The 9,756-nt window shown below is 37.8% G+C and overlaps 1 protein-coding gene across 1 annotated transcript in view; it reads left to right on the top strand.

Annotated features, from left to right (window-relative positions):
• Nucleotides 1-8,653, top strand: part of LOC119424539 (sushi domain-containing protein 2-like) — a 10,194-nt gene extending 1,541 nt beyond the window's left edge. Inside the window, exons 2-12 of the mRNA XM_037692024.1 lie at nt 13-214; nt 991-1,076; nt 3,523-3,791; nt 3,869-4,016; nt 4,088-4,239; nt 4,327-4,575; nt 4,782-4,965; nt 6,408-6,502; nt 6,580-6,759; nt 8,391-8,487; nt 8,617-8,653. Of these exons, the coding sequence (XP_037547952.1) occupies nt 13-214; nt 991-1,076; nt 3,523-3,791; nt 3,869-4,016; nt 4,088-4,239; nt 4,327-4,575; nt 4,782-4,965; nt 6,408-6,502; nt 6,580-6,759; nt 8,391-8,487; nt 8,617-8,653 (1,699 nt within the window). The remainder of the gene's footprint in view (nt 1-12; nt 215-990; nt 1,077-3,522; nt 3,792-3,868; nt 4,017-4,087; nt 4,240-4,326; nt 4,576-4,781; nt 4,966-6,407; nt 6,503-6,579; nt 6,760-8,390; nt 8,488-8,616) is intronic.
• The last annotated feature ends 1,103 nt before the right edge of the window (nt 8,654-9,756 follow it).

Raw genomic sequence — 9,756 nt, 5'->3', positions numbered from 1 at the left:
TTTTTTTTTCAGGAATGTCGAGGCTGCGTGGACTGAGGATCACGCTCTGGCCTGGCATCTGGAGCAAGAGTTCAGGCAGAACTCCACAGCTTGGGCTCTGGAGAAATGTTTAGCCTGGGACCAGCTTGAAAACCAGTTGCCCGACTTCCTGGGCGAGATCATCGACTGCCCCTGCACTCTGGCTCAAGCAAGAGCCGACACTGGAAGGTTTCATGTGAGTGTGAGGAGAACTAATAAAAAAAATGGCATCATCCCCTCGCAACATTATCAGAATTAAAGGAAGTTTACTTATGAAAATGGGTTTTAAGAACAGAAAAGTTATTAAGAATCTGTAAAGAACTATAACATATTTACAAATGAACGTGTCAGGAACACATTAACTGACACACATTATAAACATAGACAGATTATAACTTGAGCAAGGGCATAAAAGAAGTTTCTGATGAACTGCACAGACAGGTAATCAGATTATTGGTGTCCTAGATGGTTTGCAAGATAAACATTATTGATTATGGTTTTGCAGCCATGACTTTTGTTCTCCCTCACTGCTCATCTGTTCAAAGTCAAAAAGAAGAAGAGCTTATCTATTTATAGGTTTTATGACAAAAGTATCTTCAAGCTGCAGCACAGATCAAGTTTATTATATGAATATACAAGTAGGGTAAGTAGGGTTAAAGTCATAAAGTTGTTTTTATTGAAAGTTGACAGATGGTACAGTTGTGCAAATTGTGAGTTAAAAATGTCACGACTTGGTTACACCTGGTTTAAAAGCTAGTACATTTTTATTAGAACTCGGTGGCGTCACGGACAAGACAAAAATGTTTTTTTAGCAATCTATCTTTGATAACAGTTACTGTTTTAAATGTGCTATATCAATAAATTTGACTTGACTCTGTTTATCAAACAGGTTTAATATGTTGTGCAAGTTGGATTTTTAAGTTTCCACACAAGGCTGCATGTAACGAACTGTATCTGTCACACATTCCACAGACGGATTATGGCTGCGATATTGAGAAAGGGAGCGTGTGCACCTACCACCCTGGGTGTGTTCACTGTGTGAGGGCCATACAGGCCAGGTGAGTCCCTGCCTGACCAAAAATCATCCCCTTACTAGTAGAAGACAATGTCATGAGTTTAAAACAGTCATTAGAAATATTTCCAGATTTTGCTGTTCAGACACTTAAAATACAAAAAGGTACATGTTTTAGGTCTTCTGTGATTTTTATGTTGAGCCAAAATAAATAAATATATGGACCTCAGTGTAATTTTCCTATTCTGCAGAGCATAAAACAGTGCAGTGCAAGTACTGAAAAAAACTGACCAATTCTAAAAATAGTCCATGAAAAATATATATTTTTAATAATTTATTGTTGCTGCAGCATGAGGATGTGCTCCCCTGCCTATGACCTCTGACCCTTGAGTTGTCTACCAGACTTACCATGAACTGTTTTCTTTAAAGTTGCTCTAAACTTGAATAATGTCTGATGCAATGGTTCCCAACCCTGGTCCTCGAGGAACACTACCCTGCATGGTTTAGATGTTTTCCCACTCCAACACACCTGATTCAGTGATGTAATTACTTTCTCAAGTCTGCAGAAGCCTGTTAATCACCCATTCATTCAAATCAGGCGTGCCAAAGCAGGGAAACAACTAAAACGTGCAGGATGGTGTTCCTCAAGGACCATGGTTGGGAACCACTGGTTTGATGTTTTCACATATTCACTATCCTTGGATTCAGAGTCAGCTACAGTTTCTTTTTTTTTGCTTTTAAGAACGATTAAACAAATCATTAATGAAGTTATTTTATTTGATTATGACAGGTGTGAACATGAATGATGCTGATAATTGTTTGCAATCCTTATAATGAAATCATGTGAAATATTATAATGTGTTTTTAACAAACTTCCCTGTTCTGTTTATCAGAAAATAGCTTTTCCTTCAGAAACACGTGTGTGCAAGTGTTTGTGAGCCAGAATCTGTTCACATCAGAGGGGCGTCATAACATCTGAGAGATCCCCAAAACTCTTCTGAGAGCTGAGAGCTCACACAAAGTGTCTTTGTGTGACACTTTCAGTTTGTCTTTTTCTGCATCCTGATGTCCGTCTGATGTTTGTCTTGGTTTATTACTGAGCAAAGAAACAACAAGTTTGCTCATTAACAATTTTTGTTAGAAGCAAACCGAAGATGACACTTTTTTTTTTCACTGTGATACTGATGTTTTCGGTTAAAGTGAAAGCTAGCTGAGGGTTGCCGATTGTCGCACACCTTTATCAGCTCAGACGCCGACCCTTGAAGCAGTCACATTGACTTTCGGCTACTTTGGGCAGTGCCTGGCCAGTCCTCCCCTCATGGTGTATCCTGGTCTGATCAACCAGAAAAACCCTGGAAAGACGAGTGAACCCAGCCCTCTAACTGACCCGGTAAGGAGCCGAGACCTGGTGACATGACGCAACTTTGGGTCTGGTTACACCATTTTAGTTGATGCAGCTTAATATATTATTTCCTGGCTTGCAGTAATAACAAATGACTTGATCTGGTCTTATTAAATAACATCTTTCAACCAAATTCCAAAGCAAACTGTTAAATAGTTAAACTTTGTCTAAATTTGTGCGCATAAAAAAGCCAAAATAATTCCTGCTAAAATAAATAATTTTGCCTTAGATATAAAACACATTTAGGGCAGCACGGTGGCGCAACTGGTAGAGCTGCTGCCTCTCAGCGAGCAGGTGTCCGGTTCAAATCCCGGTCCGGGGGCCTTTCTAGGTGGAGTTTGCATGTTCTCTACGTGCATGTGTGGGTTTTCTCTGGGTACTCCGGTTTCCTCCCACAGACCAAAAATCATGCATGTTAGGCTGATTGGTAACTCTAAATGGTCCCTAGGTGTGAGAGAGAATGGTTGTTTGTCTTGTTTGTCTCTATGTGTCCCTGTGATGGACTTGCGACCTGTCCAGGGTGTACCCCGCCCCTCGCACAGTGATTGCTGGACATGGGCACCGGCGACCCCCCTGACCCAAAATGGAAGAAGCGGGTAAAAGATAATAGAGGGATGGATAAAATTAATTTAATCCCTAACTGATTAATTATTGTTTAGAATGGTTTTGCTACTTCACCAACAAGTTATTCTCCAAATTATTGTTCTTTGTGTTGTCGATTAAAAAAAAAAAATCTTGATTTGTAATAATATTTAAAAGGCAAATACAGTTTCCTCCTCATTCGTTATAATATTGTGATATTATTGTGTTTCTCATCCCAATCATGAAGGATACAAGTGAAAAAGTTTGGATGTTGTATTAAAAAACATTAACCACTATGCATCACACCTTGACACTACCAGATTTTACAAGTCTATATGCAGATTTAGCATTAAAAAGACATCGCTTCCAATTATGGCTTTTCCAGTTGAAAACGTTCCTATTATTTCCTTATTCTTCAGTAAACAGAGTTCAAAATCAGAAGCCTCTAAAATTACAGTTCCTGCAGGTATAGTGAAACATACTATTAAGTGTTTTTATTTGTCTCCAGTCCTAAATACGCAGCAGGACAACAGTGTTGTTATGACAGCACCGGTGCTCAGGTCCTGACTGCAGACTCGATTGGGGGAAGCACTCCAGACCGAGCTCATGACTGGGGGTCGCCTCCCTACAAGAAACCCCCTCGAATCCCCGGACAATCGCACTGGGTTTATGACGTCCTCAGTTTTTATTACTGCTGCCTCTGGTCTGATAATTGTCACTACTACTTTAAACACCGGCCCTCCAGTGACTGCAGGCAGTACCAGTCACCCAGCTCAGGTACTGCTGGTAATCCATGCCGAAGCAGCACGAGATTATTATTTTGCATAAATTCACCAGTGCATGTTTAATTTCAGCCGTGGTGTTCGGTGATCCACACTTCGTAACGTTTGATGGAGTCAGCTACTCGTTCAACGGAAAAGGGGAATACACTTTGGTCGTGTCAGAGCAGAAACAACTGGTGATCCAAGGCAGAACAGAGCCTGTGAACGGTGACAGAAAAACACAGCATTTGATCAAAATCTGGGTTTTATTCTAAACATAAATGATGTGTTTTTAGCACTTTCAGGAACTGTGATAAACGCTACAAAGTTGACATCCGTAGCCATGAGAGAAGCCTCTTCTGACATTGTAGAGGTGCGTTTGAGTCATGCAAACAATGGACTGGAAGTGCTGCAAAACCAGCAAACCCTCTCCTTTGCTGAGCAGAGCTGGATGGACCTACACGGTGAGCTTCCTCTTGTTTTCTATTTGTCAAAAAAAATATGTATATAACTTTATTTTGCTGCTTTTCTTTAAAACAAATCTCCTATAGGTGTGTTTGTGTTCTCTCCGACTTCCACCAACGTGACCGTGATGTTCCCATCAGGAGCCGGGGTGGAAGTGCGGCTGAGAGGCGTAACCGTGACGACCACCGTCCTCCTGCCAGAGGAGTTTAAAGGCTCCACTCTTGGACTGCTGGGAAAGATGAACAGCGACGCCACAGATGACCTGGTCTTCAGCACCGGCCAGTCTGTGCAGAACCACACCGACCCAGTGGAGCTGTTTAACTTCGGGGCGAGCTGTAAGAAATCTCTGCACATAAAGCGCTACAGAAAGTGCATGAAAGTTCTCTAGGCCTGCAAGGAATTTAGCAACATAAGCAACAATTAGGAAATCACAAAATTCTCTGGTCTTATGAATTTTTACAAGCAAAAAACACGTTTTAGATCATATTAAAACAAATCCTGAGATGTTAAATTGCAACACAATTATTGTTTTGTCTTACAGGGGCTGTGTTGAACACGTCTGCCTTGTTCACTTATGATTCAGAATATCTTCTAAACACATTTTACTATGAACTCAGACACGACGACAGTTTTGTTCCGGTGTTTTCTGTCCCTGAGGATCCAGATGATCCGCTGACTGATCAAGCAGCAGAGATATGCTCTGGAGAGGGCTCTCAGTTCTGTAGGTATGACATGGAACCACAAGCAGGTCTGGCTCAAAACAGATGGTGCCATTACTATTTTTTAGACAAGAAGGCCAGTTTTTCTGTCATTGATTAGTAAAATATTGGCATATTGATGTTAGAAGGATCACTTTTTTAACGATGTTTAATAGGCGGTGAAACTAAGCAGAAAAACCTGAGCATTAACTGTTTTAAACTACGGCATTGAGTAAAATGTACACACTTAAGAAAACATTTCTCAAAAAGAGAGGTGAAATGGTTTTTCTTAAAACTGCATTTTATATCTGAATTATTTAAAAATGTGTTTTCTGTGTTTTAGAAATTTCTTATATGTTATGACTTCTTTTTTTTTTTTTTTTTTTGGGTGACCGTTAAATTTTGTGTTTTTGTTATTCATTCAACCTTTGTACAGGTTAGTCTCACTGACTTACACAAACATCATCCAACATCTGTAAGGTGCTTGCAGGAGCGTTCATGTAAATAACGTCACCATAGTCAGTGGACAGAAGAAAAGTAGCAGTTACGAGGTGTTTCCTAGTATTCAGAATTAGACGGGATCTATTTCTGAAAAAGAAACCCAGTTTTACTTTCAGCCTTTTTTTTTACCAAGTTTTCAACGTGAGGCTTTAAAGAGAAATGTGCATCGACCAAGATTTCCAAATATTAGTAAGAATCGACGGACTCAGTGGGAACATCATTCATAGATAAGATAGAAGGAAGGACTGCTGGATCCGACTTCCTGTTTGAAAACAACATCCTTTGATTTGATCAACATTTAGCACCAGTTTGAGATGGAACAAGTCTGACTTGACTGGATGATATTGAAAGCAGACTGTAAAAGCTGGAAAACCTTAGCAACTGTTTTAGCTCGACAGTAAACAACTGTATCATCAGCATAGAAATGTAAGGATGCATCTGGAATGATCTGACCTACATTACTTATGTAGATTGTGAAGAGTGTGGGTCCTAAGACTGAGCCTTGTGGTACACCACTGCTATAAAATGACGATGGAAGTAAAACTCATTTGCAGAAGTTGGAACAAGAGGATCAAAACACAAGTTAACTTTCTGAAACAAAAGGTGCTGAAGTTGCAGGAAAACCAAGGAACCAAGCTGAAAATTCACTTGATGTGACTCAGTGAGGGAACTGACAACAAAAACTGGACATGTAAAAATGTACAAACCTCAAGCATGCAAATAAAACGTGGAGACTAGGTGTGATGGTTGGTAAATTCAGTCAGGTGTGTTGAGAATCAGAAAAAACTAAAAACACGAGAACTAAATCGTACAAACAACTTTTTTTTAAAGTTCTGTTCTGTTTTGTTTAAAGTAGCTGTGATTTTCACATCAAACACATTGTGACATACAATGTAAGTCATGATATTAGATTTTCAGAAAAGTTTGGACCATCTGAGCATTTTCATGGTCTTTTCTTTGTCCTGCAGGTATGATGTCCTGGTTGGCAGAAGTCCAGCGATGGGAAATGCAACTAGAGTTTCATTTCAGAGCCACGTTTCTCTGGTGAACGATCTGAAAACAGGTAAAAACGTCTGAACGAACCTTTAAAAACTACATCAAGTTCAGCTTAACCTCAATGTTGGTTATCACTATATGCAGTTTTATCTTGTGGATGGATTCCACCACCAAGTAATGGGAAAAAGCATGGGACCACCTACCTGCAAGGAGCTAAGGTGCAGTTTTCCTGCGACGAGGGCTACACGCTCAGAGGATCAGCAGAGCGTTTCTGTCAGAAGAACGGCCGGTGGTCTGGAGAAGATACAAGCTGCGTGGTTTCCAGTACGAAAACTCACGAAAATCAATATTAAAACTTTGATTCCCACAAATCAACAAATCAGTGGCAACAGTTGTGTCTGTTTTTGATCTCGTGTGTGTGAATGTGTGTATATGATTGATCAAATCAGCTGTGAAGCATGAAAGTGCACAGAAGTTCTCATAGAAGTGCAAATAAAAAGGTACCAGCTGGGATGAGAGTCTCACTTTACAAATTAATAATGAAAAACTCTCCAGGCATTACTTAAAAATACAAAACGACAACCTTTCAAAATTTCCTAGAATCAAAAATTTCACTAAAGTCAAATAAATACAACAAACAACAAACGAGACGTTGCACTTTTGAGCATCACTCTCATGCGATCTATAAATCTGCGCTTTCAGATCATTTGTATTTCTGAAAAAGCATCATATACTTTGACAAGCTTCTGCACAGAAATAAAGGGAGGCTACTGAATGCAGAAAAGTGAAGAAACAAGAATGCACAAACACAAATAAACCCTGAAAAGTTTCAGACATAAGCTCTGATTTAAAAAAAATATTCCCAGAAATATTCATAAAGATTTTCAACCTTATCTTACATTTATGACACCTTATCATTGTTGCATAATAGATTAAAAAAAGGTACCACTTTACAATAAGGCTCCTCTTATAGTAAATAGTTTATAGATAAGTTATAAATTCCTCTATAAACTCTTTATAAATCATTAATAATTTCTTATTATGCATTCATTAAGGGTGACAGAGACAAAACTGACCCGTTTCTTGCCAAATCTGTTCACCTATATATTTCATCTTTGTTATATTAAACATTTCAGACTAAGTTACTACCTTGTAAGCACTATAAGCATTTGTAATCTTATTTCTTTATTATATAATGTACGTTACCACTGCATTGTAAGTATCTACAACTAATATTATATCCTAATAAAAATAGGTTTACAAATGCTTATTGTGCTTACAAGGTAGTAACTTAGTCTGAAATGTTTAATATAACAACTCTAGAATAAATATATAGTGAACAGATTTGGCAAGAAACTGGTCAGTTTTGTCTCTGTCACCCTTAATTAATGCATAATAAACAGTTATTAATGATTTATAAAGTGTTTATAGAGGAATTAGTAACATATCTATGAACTATTTATTAGCCATCTATAAGGGGAGCCTTATTGTAAAGTGGTACCTAAAAAACATATTTTTGTGATAACAATTATAACAAACAGTCAAATAATACACGTTAATAAGACTCACGTGAAATCTACACTTCATGCAGGACTGAGCTGAACAAAATCATCAGGACTTTTCCGCAAATCTCTTTCTGCTTTATTTGCTGTAAACATATTATCTTTATCATAACCTGTTTACTTCATACATAAACAAGTGTGTCAGCATAAGGGATCATTAGGAATTTGCTTTGTCTGAAGCAGAATACTGATAAATTAAGAATTTTAATAAGAATTTTCCAAATAATGTTTGACTGTGGCTGGTTAAAGCCTGGCTCTTTCAGTTTTTATGCAACATACTACACAACTGAGGTGAAACAGATTAAATAATCTGAATAAATTAACTGATTAGACTATTTGATGTGAATGCATGGCTATGGGGAGACTAATGTTGAAACAATTCTTGCATTTCAGGTAACATCACAGGAATCGTGGCTGGTTCAGTCATTGGAGCCGTGGCACTGATTGTAATTATAACAACAACAGTCCTGCACTACAGAAAACAGAAAAGGTAGAACTCTTTCATCTAGTGAAAGACCACAACCCTTCGATACATGTGGATATAATGTGGAGCAGTTTTTGCTCCTGTGGAGAAGCTCAAAACCTCAGCTCAGATTTTGATTTTGATTTTATGTTTTAGGAAAACTGCAGATTCAGAAGAAGAGGGGAGGATGTGACGGCTTTTAACTCGATTTCTGGATTTAACAGTTTACAATAAAGATGTTTTTTTTTGTCACACGGATAAAATAAATGGCTCAAATACAATAGATATTATCATTCTTGTCAGCTCCAGTGTATTTATACTCTAATTTTCAGATCCCACTTATTTCTTTGTAAATCATCAAAGTTGTTCAGTCCGTTTGATTTAGTTTCACTTTTAAAAACAAAACTACTTCTTGTTCCTTCACCATGACCAGCGCTTCCATGTTTATTCACATTCGGCTCCTTATTAATCACAAACAAAAACAAATGCTACTTCACAGCAGCAGCTAGCTGTAGCACCTCTGGTGCATTTTGTGAATCTACTTTGGATTTGGATCCATGTGGATTAACTTTTCCCCCTCCAAACTAAAAACCATGCAAAAAGCTTTGTACGACAGGTAAGATATTGTTTGTTTATAACCTCTCCATTGAACCTTTTAAAAAAAAATCTAATCTCTGTCTTTATCAATTAAAGTTGTATTAAATGGATCTAATTATTTTTTTTTTTTGTACAATCAAGTTAAATACACTGAGGGAAAACATACTTAAAGAAAAACATTAAAGCTTAATTAAAAATACAACGATTGAAGGATGTAAGATGATAATTTTATTTCATATTATAAAAAAACATACACATAAGATGCTATTTATTGTTTAAGTACAAGCCACATTTAAAATCATCCACAGTATGTAGAACTTTGTCATCTCTTAAAGTTTCACAGTATATAATTAGTTTTTTTTATATATATATACTGTATATTTCAATGGTTTATCATTTATTTTTGACTAAACTTTGAGCACAGCTGAGAAGGCTTCAGATATTTCCTCGTTAATAAATACCACGCTGATTTATCCCTCGGATGCTCGGTTCATTATTTGCACAGCTTGTCATCCACACAGATGCAGCTGTGAAATTCCTCACCAGCACCTGAACGCACCAGTAGCTCCATCCATCACTTTCCTCTGGCTGTAAACACGTCTTCAGCTTTGCCATTTGCTTGTTTGTCTTCACTGTAAGACTTTTTTTGTTTGCTGTGGGACTTTAAATGTAAATGCTGTTCCCTCAAAACAACACACG

Source organism: Nematolebias whitei, chromosome 18 (genome assembly GCF_014905685.2).
Source record: "Nematolebias whitei isolate Nwh7 chromosome 18, NemWhi1, whole genome shotgun sequence".
NCBI lineage: Eukaryota > Metazoa > Chordata > Actinopteri > Cyprinodontiformes > Rivulidae > Nematolebias > Nematolebias whitei.
This window is presented reverse-complemented; position numbering and strand designations above follow the sequence as displayed.